At 39.4% G+C, this 17148-nt stretch overlaps 1 protein-coding gene across 2 annotated transcripts in view; it reads right to left on the bottom strand.

Annotated features, from left to right (window-relative positions):
* Positions 1-1696: 1696 nt before the first annotated feature.
* stac (SH3 and cysteine rich domain) overlaps positions 1697-17148 on the bottom strand; it is a 31191-nt gene continuing 15739 nt past the window's right edge. For both annotated transcript variants that reach the window (XM_075448098.1, XM_075448099.1), the window contains 8 exons: positions 15175-15256; positions 14860-14966; positions 13248-13329; positions 12313-12380; positions 9556-9653; positions 5867-5918; positions 5138-5275; positions 1697-3207 (listed from right to left, as the gene is read on the bottom strand). In XM_075448098.1, the coding sequence (XP_075304213.1) occupies positions 3109-3207; positions 5138-5275; positions 5867-5918; positions 9556-9653; positions 12313-12380; positions 13248-13329; positions 14860-14966; positions 15175-15256 (726 nt within the window). In that variant the 3' untranslated portion in view covers positions 1697-3108. The remainder of the gene's footprint in view (positions 3208-5137; positions 5276-5866; positions 5919-9555; positions 9654-12312; positions 12381-13247; positions 13330-14859; positions 14967-15174; positions 15257-17148) is intronic.

The raw sequence follows: 17148 nt of genomic DNA, 5'->3' as shown, positions 1-17148 counted from the left end.
AACTACTATAGTTAGGCTGTGCCTTCAGCAACAATTCTGACATTTGAGCAGCTGCTTAATGAAGCTGCTTAAGCCTCTGAATCTGACCCGCCTTCCTCGTGGCATACTGCAGGGTATGGAGGTTGGGAAATATGGCGAAAGGTTCTCTGAACTGACAAACAGATGAGAATGTGGCTTTCACGATAATCTCTTCATGCTAAAACTCAACCAAAAACTGTTGGGATGTTGCCTAAAATGTAAAGATAAGGATAAAAATATAGACATTAAACTTGAGAAAACACAACCATTGACATTTTTTTTTCTCATTGTATTACTATTATTATCATTGCTATTATTGATATTACTATTATTGTCATCAGTTCAGAGAGGGGTGTGTTGTATCAGCTCTTTTAAAAATACTCTGTCATGCTTAGTATGTCCGTATGTCACTTATGCAAGCCTTCCCAACCAGTCGTGGCCAGCAGAGCAGAAACTCAATTTGTGAAAAGGATTGATGGTTGAAGTACGTCATCTATTTCACAGAGATTCACTATATAAGTATCGACACGTAGCTGCTCCCCACAATACAAAGAAAAGTGGAATGTTTGATAACCAGTCTGGGGGAGCAATTCAAAACTTTTGATTAGAAGCCGTGCGAGGACACTGGCATCTTGCTACTTATGTACACAACCCAGCACTGCAGCTGTAATGCTCATGCCCAAGACACAGGCTTTACTGTAGTAAAATCCACCCATCCATCCATTTTCTATATCCACTTAATCTAACTGTAGGGCCGCGGGGTGGGGATGGAGCCTATCCCAGCCGTCATTGGGCGAGAGGCCTGGAGTAAAATCACTATGCATTAACTAGTGCCGATTGACTCTACATTGTCTCAGTGTATTTGTGCACATTTATGTCTAACTTGAATCCAAAGTAATTTAGAGCAACATGTGATTACAAATCAAACATATCAGCAGACTTAATACCTTTATGTTTATGTCAAGTAATTGATCGAGGTGGACATATTGCTGCTGGATATGAGTGGGGCATCCGCTGTATGCAATGGCTGATACGCTGATTTTAAATTATGTGAAGCTTATTAAGCTGCTTATTATAAATAGTGCGGGCCCTTTGACTGAGCAGTCAATGGTTGAGCTGTATTGTTGGAAATGTGGGGATAAAAGAGCATTTAGAAGGAAAAAAGGGGATTTTTCAAGTTCTACTTCAGAAATTTTGGACTTCAGTCACTGGAGCCCCCATTTGATATTGAAATAATTGTTGAAATTTCATGATGTACAATAAAGAGGACCAATTTAGAGGAGCACGCAGAGAGCACATTCACTAAAAGAAGGTCACCAGATCTGCACAAAAAATTAATGGGTTTTTTCTTTCCTGCTCCACCTCACCTCCAAGTTTCCGCAAAATATTGGCCTCGATGGTTTTTGCGTAACCTTGTAGACATAAATTGCACTGAGAAAGTTTTAGGAGACAATTTTTAAGTCCAGTGTTCTGATGAATATCATCAAATAATAATTGTTGTGTCACTAAGAAGCTAAAAAACACAATCATGCTCAATTTGTCGACTTGAGTGAATGATGAGCAAATTTCATGAGAAGAAGAAAAAGAGATTTAAAGAAAAATTAAACTCATTTTCGGGGAAAAATGCTAAGAAAATGTTGGTCACAGAAATACAGAAATAATTGTAATACCCATCGGATTTCTTTAATAAAAACAAATTTTATTCTTGTTCATACATGTTTGTTCAATAAAGCATTCTTGTGCAGTCAATAAAGCCAGTGCAGAGCGACCTTTAACAGATGATCTATATCTACTTCATTGTGACACCTCGCCATAAATGAACTCCACAAGATTCTGCTGAAGTGCTGTTCAGAACGGTCTGAGCTGAGAAAGGAGAAAACCACACGAGAGATCACATTTAAAGTTAAAGCTAACTAGAAATGCATCATTTCCTTACATGTTTTCTTACATGGTAACGGGCCGCACTGAGCAGAACAAACACACGGTGGTAGAATCAAAAACTACTTTTCTCGTCTGGTTATACTGTGGCTTTAGCTTAAATCTCAAAGGAGACAGCAACTAAAAACCCTAAATGAAAGCTATTCATATACCAGTGAAAAAAATATTTTAAGACAAGACTTGAGAGGTAACACTTGCAGGTCAGAGACTATAAAAAATGAAGAACTGGGTAAAAAATGAGAAAGAAATTAGATTTTTATCCAAGTGGCTGCTAAGTAACCTGCTGTATAGTTCCATTGTGATCAAATGAAAGAGAGTAAATCTGGAGAGGGTGAGGACGATATCTTTAGAAGACCAATGAGAATTTTAAAAGTCTTTGATTGAATCACTCTCTTGAGAGAACTCCAGGTTTTAAGAAAAACACATGGAAGCATTTTTCAGTCCTGTCGCAAAACAGCAAATACACTGGAGGACATACATAGTTAGGTTATTTAAGAATACATTTTAGGGGTACATTGCAGGTTTAAACATTTTCATGTTATTGTTTGACACATCTATACATGAATCCATCATCTCTGTCAGGCGTTTTACCTTTTCAAAATTATACTTATTACAGCAGCTACTCTTGACTACTTTCCATTAGTTCAACATTTCCATGGAACATGCCACAATATAAAATCATGAGAAACTAAACTATTTCCTGCAAGAAGTTTATTTATGTATTAGAATCTTTCAAAAATCCATTGACAAAAGTAGAAACAAATAAGTGTTTGTTTCCACTTTTGACTCTTAAAACCAGCTAGCAGCCCATTCAAAATGGAAACAGCTTGTAGAAAAATAAAACTAAAGGGAAATGGGGAAAAAATAACACGCTCACATAGGCTCTATAAATTAAATAAAATCAGTGACACAGTGATCTCCCGTCTCCTCGCAAACAATAAGCAGTTTGTGGTCTCAGCATTTGTTTCTGTACTGATAGGGAGACTCTGACCGGCAACAAAGCGGAGTCTCATCACTGCTTGCACCAGTTCAAACCCCAGTTACTGAAGAAGCAATCTCCTTCACTTGCACCCGGTTCCTCCTCCTCTCACCTCCTGGTGGCTGATCGCGCCTCCTTCATTTTCCATGTCTTCGATTGTCTGACAGTTTGTCTCAGATGATTTCCAGGACATCACAGGGCACATAGCCTGTCTTCTTTCCGCTTGCCACTTTGATGAAGCCACTGCGCTCGCCCTCACTGCTCACACAGATCTGACAGCCAGAAAAGAAATGTTACTTCAATGACAAGCATCAGACAAAATAAAAAAACAAAAATCTTTTTCATGTGCGCTCAGTTCTGGAGTTGTGTTTCAAAGCCAAGCGCCATCAGTCAGGTCCATTAGAGTTTTAACTTTGACGATATTGTTGTAATTTGCCTTTGTACACCACAACAATGGGCTTCAAATAAAAGAGCTTGGATGTAACTAAAGTGGAAAAAAAACAAAACATCTGATTATTTCTTTTACAGTTTCTCCATTTTCAGAGGCTAAAAAGTAGTCAGACAGCTATTCCAAGTGTTCCTTTTGCACTTGGGAGCTCTTTCACCCAATATCAGCTGGTGTGTACCCCTATTACCACCATTGTTACTGTGTGTTCATATGCTGTTCTGTTTGTTTCGAAGCTGGTGACAGAAGCCTGGCAAGGGTTCATGTTGGTTTGGTGTCTAAGAGCCCTAAAGGTGTCATGTGCAACATTTAAAAAAGTACTGAGTATTGCATCGGAGCAACAGAATCAAACTCTAAAACAAACTGAGCCAAACCAGAAGTAAACATGTGAACATATGAGCAGGAAATATGACGCAGGAAGGGAAATAGGCTGGACTCTTTGGTAAGAACATCGACACACTGCTCATTTTAAGGTTTAAAATATTGCATGTTTGTTATATTAAAATCGTTGTACTATAGTCGATTATGTAACTGATGTTAAACTCTCACAAGTTCATAAAACAGCAGAGCACTTCCATTTTTCTTAACATTTCAGTATTATTTACTGCTTGTCTCAATTTATTTCCTGTTTTCATTTCTAGTGATAAGTCTGGCTGCTGCATACAGAGATCAGATCACTAATTGATATAAAGTTAACATTAATCTTAATGGTATTGATGTGGTTGTGATAAAAAAAAAAAAAACTAAAATTGCTTTATTCTCAAGGAGAAAAAAAAGGTGGATTGATGATCTTTTAGGAATAAATACTGTGTTTACCTCAGCTGGAAAGATAATCTTAAGAAGCTATTATTTCTTTGCAGCTTCTTATGTCTCTCATTGACCCTCTTAACGGGTCAGAAGACACTGTGTTAGCATGTTTGCTCGAAGCTCTCTACAGCATCTTCCCCTGTGTGACTGGAAAAGAGAGTCAGAGGGTCACGGTTACATTTAGTGTTCGATGGTTTCATCTCTGCTGGGAGTTGCTTACTTTAGGCAAAGTTGTTCCAACAAGCCATGAAAGTGTTGTGGGAAAAAGGAGGCCTGTTCTAAGTACTGCCATTTTGCCAAAATGCTAATTTGATGGTAACTACTGGGAGTTATCCTCCATCTCTTGACTTTAGTTGAGCTTGTTAATGAAAGAGTGTGCGATGGAAGCGTAGTAGGAGGGAGTTACAGGAGGGCAATAAGATGGCTGAGGAGCTGTTGGATAGTGTGAAAATCATGTGCATGGTGTGACCATGAATTAGTCACATGAATTCCCAAAACCATGATGATTACTCGTCTGACTACTTTTGTCTTTTTGGCTCTAAATCAACAAAGTTAACCAGAACACAAGCACCGGAAGTCCGAGGTAAACCTTGACCTTAACAAAACTTATAGACTGACAACTTTTCAAGAGAGAAATACCCAAGGGTAATTATACTCAATCCAAAATGCAGCAGACCCAAACAACTCTAATAGAGGGTGAGCGCTGCCATCTGCAGCAGCATGAAGCTGAAGCAATTAACAAACAGCTGTGCTTGAAGAGAGAATAACTTTTTCTTCCGTTGGCTCGGAGGTACAACCTGATCACGTACGGCTGCTTGAATCTACTCTCATATTACACATAGTGACACAGAAAACTGCGACAGGACAGGCCAATGCATTAGCTGCCTGAAACACAAAGCATTCACTCATCATCGTCACCCTCGCGATATTGGATAAATCTTTCTGAGCACCTGCCCCTCCTTCAGGGTGATCTGGCCTTGCTCCTTGCAGCCAATGAATGTCCTGTTACATCTGAACACTTGGTCACCTGCCCGAAGTGGATGAGCAAAGGCTGCTGGGAAGAAACCAATTCTGTCATCAATTACCCCCTGAAGAAAGAAAAGAAAATATCATCAAGCATATGGTGCGCGGAAGGCTGGATTAACAGGATTAATAACCTCGCACACGAATGATCATGTGAAAACCTTGCAAGTGCTCTACTGCATGTACACCTGCAAAAAGTGTCTGAAGAAGATGGACTGATTATGTGTTTACATTGAGAACATCAATATTGAATAAAGGTGCTATATGAGGTGCTAATGTTCGTCTACTGACTTGCTATCTGCTGGTTAAAACTGAAACAGGCCAGATGTCTCTGTTTATCTACAGCCTGCGAAGGAAAAAAGTGTTAAAAAGTGTGATGAGCTTTTTCATGGTCTGGTGGAAACGCGCCACCTATTCGTCATTTCTCTGCCCTCTTGTCTCCGTCATCTATCTTTCATGCATTTGTGTCCTGAGTTGGCACCTTGCTCCTATAATTAGCAGCTTCTCTTCCTATAATCCTTTATTCCTTTTTGGTTAAAGTTTTTGGATTTAAGAAATAGAGAGAAGATACAAACTCGGGAAGCAACACTATGGAGAGGTAATTATGCTCAAATAACGTGTCACTACTTTGGTACAATGTGTTGTTTAATACCTACCTTCCACCAATCCTCGTTGGAGTCGTCAGCCAATAAGATCCTGTCTCCTGCTCTATAAATAAAAACATACAGTATATGCTTTTTTTTTAAAAAGATGAATATCTATGACCAACATGATCAAAAAGAGCAGTGGGTGGTCCTGCTGCAGCAGCAATTCCCTTTAAACTTCATCACCTAAAGTTTAAGAGATCGGTCTGCTGTGGTTATTACTATAAATGGTGAGAGCAACTTTTTAAACCAGGGCCCCTACCCCCTGTTTATTAACATCCTTGCGGTGCTTTAAACCTCTGAAGAAGACCTGCGCTGCTCTGTTTGCTCTCATTACTCTTTATGTACTGTATGCAGTAAAGTCAAGCAGAAAATCAAATGACATGTGAAACAGCTGAAACCCTGTTTCTCGTAAGAAAAAAACAATCTTTATCCAGGAAATGGATGAATCATTGCATCCTTGCACCTCCATAATTACAAGCATCTGTTCAAAGCTGATGGCTTAATTTGGCCAATAAAAACAAAAGGCACAGTTGGGCCAAATGCTAGTTTACCTGATTATCCTTTTTCTTCCCTTTGTGGGTTCAGTTACGAAACTGAGGATGTTTTCTTGGTAATAATCACAATGACTCAGAAAACAAGGTAAGAAAAGCAGGAAATGTACTAAGTGAGCCCTTGTGCCAAATACTGTGTTAAAACCAATCAAGTAACAAAAAAGTGAGCTACCAAACTGACAACAGGCGAGTGAAATATTAGAATACAAAAAAAATGTGAGAGTGAGATCTTAATGAGTCTGTTATTTTGAAAAACAGGAGAGGACATTTGATTCAAAGGTATCAGTAGGCAGAGAGTCCAAGAGAAGAGGTCTAGTCATTTCAAAATGAAGTCTGTACATTGAAGTTTCTCTTGACCAAAGACAGACACACAACACATGACTGTGTGTGAGAATGTGTGCGATGTGTCTATGTGTGTGTGAATAGGAAAGACCAGACGCAGAACAAGTACACCATCTTAAGCCTAAATCCCCAGGAGATTTCAGTGAGAACCAGGAACAAATTGGTACTTTGGTACAATTGGACTGTTCTCTTCTGAGGGCGCATTTTAAAGCATGTTGTTCTTGGAACCCAATCAATCACAGTTATGGCAGGGAATAAAATCTAGAGTCTGAGCTTCAGACTATAAGAAGTCCTGAGATAATAAGACAAGGCAGACACCCAGAGCTCTGTCTACTTTAAATTTCTGTTCCAACATATGAGCATACAAATAACTGTTGGCAAAGTTCGCTGCTTAACCCTGAATATGTTCACAAATTCATCACAAAGTTATACACTTGAGGTTGTTAATTTGTTGTTTAAATGGAATTTAGCACCATTGCTGGGTTTTCATTCAGTAGGGTGGTAAGTCTAAAGCAATCTTCCATCCATCCATTATCTATACCGCTGAATCCGTCGATCGGGTCGCGGGCGGGCTGGAGCCTATCCCAGCAGTCAATGGGCGAGAGGCGGGGTACACCCTGGACAGGCCGCCAGTCCATCGCAGGGCCACATAGAGACAAACGAGACAAACAACCATGCACGCTCACACTCACTCCTAAGGACAATTTAGAGATGCCAATCAACCTAACATGCATGATTTTTTGGACAGTGGGAGGAAGCCGGAGTACCCGGAGAGAACCCACGCATACACGGGGAGAACATGCAAACTCCACACAGAAAGGCCCCAGCTGGGTGTTGAACCTGGAACCTTCTTGCTGTGAGGCGACGGTGCTAACCACCACACCACCGTGCAGCCCCTAAAGCAATCTTTTTAAAAAGAAATGTGAATCACATCAGTTTCTGTTGACTGGTTTGTGGCAAATAAACTAGGCTGTGCAGGTATAGGCTACTTTACATTGTATTTTAGTAAAAATAGCTGCACTAACAAGGAATAAAACAAGAGGAGAAAGAAAACTACAACAACTTTAGGGAAAGTCCACAATAGAAAAGGGTAGAGGGCTCTTCTTCAGAAATGACTTTAATCTTTGGGAATATCTGGAATGTTATATTATATCTGGGAAGATGCCAGTCAGTCACAAGCGTTTATTGTTTGCCAGCTCAGATCCAAAACAGCTGGTGATTTTCATCATTTAAATCTTTTCCAGGTCAGATGTGATTCACAAAGTTGTTTCCATTCTCTGTAATGGGCATTAAATCTTCTTTGAAACTGGCAAAAGCCACCTCAAGCAAATGTACAAATTTTTGGAGTATTTGTGGATTTTTTTCCCCCCAATTTGTTCCTTTTCCATTCCATTTTTGCTTTTTTTTTTAACATCTTTTAGTAGTGAATCATACAGGGCAATGGAAACCCAACTATTCTCACACACGAATAACCTAATGTCATAGCTCATGTTGAGAAACAATCAGGTGTCACGTCGGTTGATTTTTATCAGATAAAGCCAAACCACCATCAGCCATTAGGTCAGGGCAACATACACATGAGCCATGTGGTTAAGGTGGGTACACTGATTGTACATCATACAATATTTCTTCATCCCAAAAAATGATGGTATATTGGTAATACTATAACAGACTGTCCGAAACTAATTGTATAACACTCAGTGATGTCAACAATTGAGACAAAACTGAAACCTGCAGCTCTCTGCCCTTGGACTCTAAATTACACAGGGATCTACCTTTTAGCTTGCCTGAAAAATGTGGATGTCTCACCATTTGGGCCACTATAAATCAAATTAGTGTTAGCTTTCAAAAACTATATATCCCATCTTAGCTAATGGAAGAGTGTCACAGCCTCAGGGGAGCTACTAATAGATAGACCATCCATCCCTCTCAGGATAAATCTGAGAAGACACAAGACTGATGAGATATTAATAGACACTCACATCACCCACACAGGTACCTTTAACGAGATCACTCCAAAGAACTCCAAAGAGGCCACTAATTAGTTTCTTATGCAAATTCATTTTTGCGTATTATAAGCTGTGCTGCTCTGAATCGAGTAATTATATAAGCTAAAGCTGAGAAAAAGACACAGACACATTAATTAGGAGACAGCTGGATTTCCTGACAGGAAAAAATGCTCCTGCTAAGGAGCAGACAGCGCTTTAACAGCACTAACATGACAGAAAGCAAATTAAATGAACATGAACTGTATGCACAGCGTCCATTGTGTGCACAAAATATTGTATTTAACTGCACTAGACAGTTGCATTTATTATAATGTTCATAGTCATCACAAAAGGCAACAAGGCTCTGTTTCTGTCATGGCTGCTGCGAGCACATGGAATATCTGTGCAATTATTCAATTTATTACAAAAATCCTCTTTTGTTTCTTAGCTGTTTAAGTAAGAAAGTTTGATTCAAGATTCAATTCTTGTTCTATGAATAACTGAAACTAATGATCGTCAATAAAAAAGTGTAATTGCAAAATTTAGAAACTGGAACATTTCGCTTGGCCATAAAAGTGATTCAATCTGTCTTGTTCAGAGGGTTAAAATCAAATTTCATCATGAAGTTGAATCATGCTTATAGGACACGTGGAATTGCAGTGCGTTAGTCTCAGGATCTTTGTTTACTTCTCTTTTTGAACAATAAACTGAAAAAAAAAAATCATTGCTTTTCTATCTGAAATCCTGGGAAGAGTATTGCTGGGAGGTGTTGTGGTAGTGTTTTTCTGTGTGTGTGTGTGTTTGTGTGTGAACAAACCTCATCTCCAGGTCATGGCTCTCTTGGGCAGTGAAATTGTACGAGGCCACGAAGGTGTTGAGCTTGAGCATATCCCTCTGTAGCTGGCTCTGCTCCATCTAAACGCGACAGAAGAAACACATTGGGAAGAGAAGCCCTTGTTTACACCACAGTGATACACTGAGGTGCTGTTTAAGTTGCTCGGCAATCTGTTCGTTTAAATCTGCTGTCAGCATGAGTGAGAAAGGCAGGATCGGGTCCTCATGAAGTTAAAACAGGACCGTGTTGTGTAGGTGGAGAGGAAGTTGTCAGAGAAGTGTCGGCACAAATAACAAGGAGATACTGTATGCCACCACTGTAGCGCTCTTCGCACCTGCTGAGAAAACTGGTGGGTGTGCTTTCCTGTTTCATCACCCACTACCTTGAGTCTAAATCCTGCCTGCTGTGTCCCATCCACTAATAGCTCTCCCTGCAGAAAGAAAACAGAAAGAAAACTCCTCCAAAAGAAATGACGATGGCTTTTGTAAGACATTAATGTCTTGTGCAGCAATCGACTTCTTCATCTTTGTGCTACTATAATGAAGTGAAATGGCTCCCCAAGTGCCACCAGCAAGGACTGGAAATGTAGCTGATGGATGAGACGAGTTAACTGTTGCTACAAGGCAGACTGCCTCTGCGGCCTTTGGATGGAAACAGCAACATCAGGCAGTGGCGATCCATTACAGCTAACTAAGAGCTGCTCACTGGCCTCAAGGGACTCCTGACGCTCCGGCTGGAGGGTGAAACAGTGGACACCCAAAATAACAACCCCGTCCCTGAGTGTCATTTGAAGCAAGGGATGATGTGGTGACGGAAAAATTAGAAAAAGAAAAAAAAGATGAATTGAAACTGCAGCATGCAACATTATGGGAATGCAATAAATGATTAATAACTACGGATATTTTTGATTTGCGTAGTTGATTGTGACAGTTGCTCAATTAAACATGAGCAACAATAACATCAATTGGGATTTCTGTTTCTGGGCACCAGGTGAACGATTTCAATGTTCAACCTGTTTTTGGTGCTCCTGAGGGAAATGCTGACTGTGTATTTTTATTTTATTTGATCCAGGTCAGGCTGAATAAAGAAAATCTTGAAATGATGAAATGGTGAAATGATGAGAGCTGAGATTGATTCAAAACGGTAAAGCTGCTGCCCCTAAAAAAAAAAAAAAATTAAATAAAAAAACTCTAAAGCGCTATCCTGTGTGATGAGATATCCTCATATCTCATCACACAATTGATTCAGTGGTAAGAGAAAAAAAGAAGAAAAATGAGTGCCGCTTTCAAACACTTGGATTTTATTTTCTCTGGAAGTGATGGACTGTTTCCAGAGATACCAGAAGCAAAGTTGTGAATCAACAGAGGCCGCCAAAATTGCAATTGTAGATACTAAAGCATCGTATTGTTTAACAATAACTATGACAAGTTTGAACAGACGGTGATCCTGTCCATGAATGTGTGCATTCCTATATGCATGTTGAGACCTTCTCTTCTCATTACCCTGCAGAGCCTCCATCTGTCTGTCTGCCCGCCTGAGCTAATGGACCTGTCGGCCTACAGACAAACTGCCCGCTGCCAGCTGTGCTCGCTCCAACCTGATAACGCTGCACAATCCTCCTCCCCGAAATGGATGACCGGACGATGGAAAACATTGCGGAGGATAGGTGCATATATGTGCATGTGCGCGTGATCGCCTTTTATGGATATTTGTTCAATTTTGTGTATATCCAGTATCTGTGGTCTTTTTCCATTGTTGAAAGTTAGGACAAACTATAAACTATAAAAGTAAACATGCACAGAGAAAATATTCACAAAGCACTGCGATACGGAGATAGCACCTCTCCCACAAATCCCACCGTGCAGGAGAAGAAAGAAGAAATAAACCTGGCCTTGAAATATTCGTTGCTGCTCTACAGGAGTCGACAACATATTCATGGAGGTTTAACCTTTTTTCTTTCTGTGGCATTAATTTTGCACCATCAGCACTGCAAAAAGAGAATTACCACAGCAGCACAGACTCCAGAGTTTCAGATCCAAACATTAAGGTCAAGGCTTCTCCGTATCAGCACAGGCCAGCGGTCACGTCAGCTTGAGTTTGATTTGTTACAGCAGGAAGAGAACAGAGAGTTTTCCCCCCAAAGTCCTGGGAAATTCAGCAGTGACGATGGACGCGGGGGGCAGGATGCTTAATGGACGCAGAGTGAGCTGGCTGGGTATCAGTTCTCAGACTGACCACGCAAAGTTCAGGCACTGGTCAGTGGACAAAGTTTGTTCTCAGAGGTTTCAGACCTTGAAAATAATACATGTTGCAGAATAACTAACACTGCGAAAACAGGAGGGAAACGGCATGAAACTGAAAAGTTGACATAACAATCTATTAAACCAAAAAAAAAAGAAAAACACAGTTAAGCTAGCAGTTCCTAACAGTTAAGTGCATAACTTTTTTCTCTTTATCGATTGAAGTGGCAGCAAATTGTCTTTATGGGTGTAATGCTTGTGTCTTAACTTAAACTGGAAAAAAAAAATCACATGGTAGGAAAAAACATTTAGGAAATTAGTCCTTTTTTTATTTCACAAAAGGAAGGTTTGATTACTTCTGTTTGGTTTTTTTTCTAATAGCAGGAGTGCTTAAAAGGCTTTTCAAAGTGTTTGTAGGATATAAAAACAGCAAAAGGTAAAAACTCAAAATTGCTTTCATCACTGCAAGGAAAAACTGTTTGATGGATTAGTTTCTCACCGGTAAATCATCGGCTTTTCTCTCTGGCAGGTGGTAACGCTCTGTTCCGTTTTCAATGACTGTAAAAACTGAGAACAAATAACCATGTCAAAACAACAATCATTTCAACAGAGAGACTCAGCATAAAAAAAAAAATTTTTTTTAAAAACGCCCTGACATATTTGATATTTCTTGAAATTTTTCAGGAAACAGGCAAAACTGATTTAATTTGTCTTATGGGTGCATTTGTGGAAAGAGTTGTTATTGTTTATTTTATTATTGATGAGTTAAATAAGGCTAATTAAAAGGTATCGTATAGCCTATATATAATTTTTCTCACAGGAACATATATCTCTCTCATAAGGCTCTGGTCTACTTCAGAAGCATCAAAACACATAGTTTCAGGTGATTTTTTTTTACACATCCATATACTGTTTGTTCTTTTACTAAACAGCAAACTTTTGTGATTTTTTTTTCAGAAGGTTTCAAGACCAGTGGTGAAATCTGGCAGACGCTGGCCTGTAATGATGGCTTCCAAATAAAAATGTCAAATTAGACATCATATCATGAATAATCAGTTACATAAAATAACCTTAATTGTACAAACTATGAAATGTATGAAATTTGTTCTGTTTAGGCAAGAAACTAGAGCAGTTTCAACACTCCTTCTTTGGAGTTGAAAGTACAAATCACAAATTGTTTCCCAATTCCATGAACAACATTATGGCTGTCTCTGTGCTCTGAGAGCACTGCAGAGTATGAATTCTTTGGAGCTAAAAGGGTTCTCTTTAGGTCGCCTGCCTTATATACCGTCTGCAAGTGAGGAAATGCAGCTCAGTGGGAAACTGGGAAGCTGTCTCTGATGTTTCAATATCGCAACCTTAGCAGTCATTTCTGGCTGTGTCACTGCATGGCTTTAATTAAGATAGAGACAGTGAACTGCAACAGATACTTGCCATCATCACTGTGTTTTCTTGATAGCTCCTGCCGACTGCTGTGGGCCACAACTTCCTCTGGAACATTATCCAAGTCACTGGTCTGCAGACATTAGGATATCAATGATTAGTGAGACCAAGACAAATATCGATAAAAGAATTGGAGGAGAAATAAACTGGTACAGAAATAACACTTGTTAGAGATAAACAGTGTGGATGGATCAGCGAGAGCTTTTGAACTAAAATTCATCCAATTTCACAGGCTGAGCATCTATTTGGAAATCAGCAGTGCAGTAAACTTGCTGTTTCCCAGTCTGCATTTGGAAACTATTATCAGACCCCTGTTGAGATCACATTGTCTCTGAAGCTTGTACAGACACACACGCACACCCATCTGTAACAGCTGCATAGGGCAGCAGAGGATGGCCCAAACCCAATAGCTTTAAGACGTCATCATACACAGGCACATATCCAGATACAGATACACTTCTCTGAACATTAGACACCATACACTGTGAAAAACAGATTTGACATGCAGCTGGATATCAGTTTAATGCATCGTCAGAGCTGTAGGTTGAGCGTTTACACTAACAACTTCTTACATGACTGCCTGGACTACATTGCCTTTATTGGTAGTGTTTACAGCCCTGTACTGGCAGTATCTATTTAGACTATCACTACGGTCTGTCTTAAAATATCTTATAAAACAAGTAAAATTCAATGCAGCAAGAAGGGCTATATCTGTATTTGGATTTAAAGGGGATACATTAAGAAAAATAATCTAATTTCTATGCCTGGTAACACGTATTTGATGTCTGAAGTGACCACCTCTAAAACATACTGTAACACAACAGTTTGGAGGCCCCTAGATCCCAAACTATGTTATTCAGTTAGCCATTCAGATTTTCTGAAAAATGTTGTGTCCCAACTAGACCTATGATTCAAATTTTTCAGCCACCCCATCTTTATACATCTAGATAGATAGATAGATAGATAGATAGATAGATAGATAGATAGATAGATAGATAGATAGATAGATAGATAGATAGATAGATAGATAGATAGATAGATAGATAGATAGATAGAATCATCGATGTAATATCAACCATATCAACATACGTTTTTAATGTTAGCCTCTCATAAACTTAATAAAACACAGAGGAATTGTTTACTATGATCATTTATAACTTGGGTCTTAGGTGGCTTTAGTGTTCATATCTCTGGTTTTGCCCAACCTGTTTAACACATGGCTTGTAAATATTTGATAATAAAATTCCCCAGACAGTCACATATTTTTCTTTCGGGTGTGAGAGCTGTCAAGTTAAGTGCTGCATGTTCTCTCAAACTGTAATAATGGGCTTCAAGGGGTTACTGAGACTAAATTGCATGCAATTTTTATGTATGGTAGCACAAACCTGTATTATGGAACCTCCCCAAAAAAGATTGGTGGGGAGAAGTGGTAGAGGTGTAATGACTGGTCTGATAAAGGGTGATTTTGTTCTGTTTCTCTGCAGGATTTCACCTAATCTTGTCACAGATCTTTGTTAAGAACTCAGAAAACTGTGTCTTTTTGTGACCAGATGGGCATAATGTGTCCCTTAAGCAACATCAGTGACAGGTATCCTGTTCTTACCGAGCTTCTGTGTGGAGAATCAGAGCCGCTGGCCCTCTTAGCCTTTTGTGCCAGCGATGTCCCAAACCTCAGGGCTTCATACACGGGGTCCACCTTATTACCACAGGCTTTGGAGTAGAGAAGCACAAATCTTAACAAAAGCTGATGACAAACAAATGCAAAGCTGTGAGTTAAAAAACTATGTCATCTTGTAGATTAGGTTCATAAAAGATCTCAAGTAAAAAAAATGGATCTGGGAAAACGGAGTTAATGCTTCACTTTTATGCATTACATCCCAGGCAGAACTGAAATGAGGATGAGATTTATGCTGCTCACCGATAGGCAATACTTCTTTGATGCAGCCATACTGTTCCTGGATCAGTAATGGAGAGCTGTAGTATCGCCGAAAGCCTTTTGGCTGAAGAGAGAAAGATCGAGAGGAGGGGAAAAGAGTGTGGTGATAGACATCGGGAACAAATCAATAAATACACAACACCGCAGGCAGCACAGCAGCCTGACACTGAAAAATCACACAAAAGTGCACAGTCATCGTAGTGGGAAAGTTGTAGCACAATACGTGTTTGACATGATAGTTTTGCCTTAAAAATTCTCTGTGGAAAAATGAATTAGTCCCAGGGGAAAAAAAAAAAATATATGCCTACAAAACAGTAATCAATATGAATGAATCTATACTAATACCAATATGAATAGGAGGTTTTGAGCATTATTCCCCACCAACTTCATCATGCTACAACGGCCAAAAGACATTGTTGCAAAGAAAGGGAAAAGCAGTCGCTAATCAGACACTTTATCAACAAGTCTGATTCAGTGAATGTATCGTTTAAAAGTGTGGAGTTCAACGCGTGGAATGACGTGCTTCGTTTCGTTTTAAATTTGGCCTGCAGAGGTCACTGATTTTATAGTCATCTTCATCAGTTTGTTCGATCCAGAATAAGATACACGCCTAGTTTGAAATGATCCGACGCGTTTTGGTTTTTTTACACACTGCATTTTTTACACCACTTGGTCATCTATTACGCTCTTTTGGAATTTGTTTCCACTGTTATGCGGATGACTTACAAATGTATATACCTGTAACCTTGGAAAATGGGTATGACTTGTCCAAACTTGAGGTCTGTCTTTCAGCAGTTAGGAGCTGGTTTTCAAAAAATTTCCTGTTCCTTAATTCTGCAAAAACCGAGATGATGGTCATTGGACCTCAAAAACTGCATAACCTATTTGAGAATGTTACTTTGTCTCTGAATGATTGTGTTATTCACTGTAGCGACAAAATGAAAAATCTTGGTGTTTTATTTGATCAGACTCTTGTGTTTGACAAACACATAAAGGAGGTAACCAAAGTGTCCTTTTTCCACCTTAGAAAGATCGCTAAGATCAGGTCCATCCTGTCTTTTGAGGATGCTGAAGTCCTCATCCATGCCTTTGTCACCTCTCGCTTAGACTATTGTAACGCCCTTCTATCAGGATTGCCTAAAAAATGTTTTCGAGGCCTACAGATGGTGCAGAATGCTGCTGCTCGTATTCTGACCAGAGCAGGCAAATTTGAGCACATTACCCCGGTGCTGGCCTCTCTTCATTGGCTTCCTTGTCAGGTTCGAGCTGATTTTAAGGTTTTATTGTTGACATATAAAACTGTAAATGGTATGGCACCCTCTTACCTGAATGATCTTTTAAACATGTATGCACCTTCTCGTGCTCTTCGCTCTCAGGGAACTGGCCTTTTGAATGTCCCTAAGGTCAGAAAAAAGACTGTCGGAGAGCGAGCTTTTTCCTTCCGGGCTCCCTCTCTGGAACAGTCTTCCTGTAGATATAAGACAGGCCTGCTCTGTGGATGTTTTTAAAGCTAAGCTAAAGACCCACTTGTTCACCTTGTGTTATGTGTCATGAGTGTTTTTAACTTTTTTATATGCTATTTTAACTGCCTGTACAGCACTTTGATTTGAAAGTGCTTTACAAATAAATTATTATTATTATTATTACTATTATTATTATTATTATTATTATTATTATTATTATTATTATCTGCGTAAAAGGAGCCTGTGTCTGTGTGTATCGACATAGGCACTGCTCTGCCCTCATTGACCCTGCTACCACGCCTCAAAACGAGCAGCTAGCGGTGCTAAATAGTTTGTGCAATACGGATGAGTGGGACTCAAGTTTATGCACAAATTGATGCATTGTTGTTTCGATATCTATCAACAGCCAGAGCCAAATTATACAAGATTACAAGATGGATTTCTATAAATAGGAATACTTTCTTTTTCAAAATATCTTAATCATTTTGTGCAA

This window comes from Odontesthes bonariensis, chromosome 17 (genome assembly GCF_027942865.1).
Source record: "Odontesthes bonariensis isolate fOdoBon6 chromosome 17, fOdoBon6.hap1, whole genome shotgun sequence".
Lineage (NCBI taxonomy): Eukaryota > Metazoa > Chordata > Actinopteri > Atheriniformes > Atherinopsidae > Odontesthes > Odontesthes bonariensis.
This window is presented reverse-complemented; position numbering and strand designations above follow the sequence as displayed.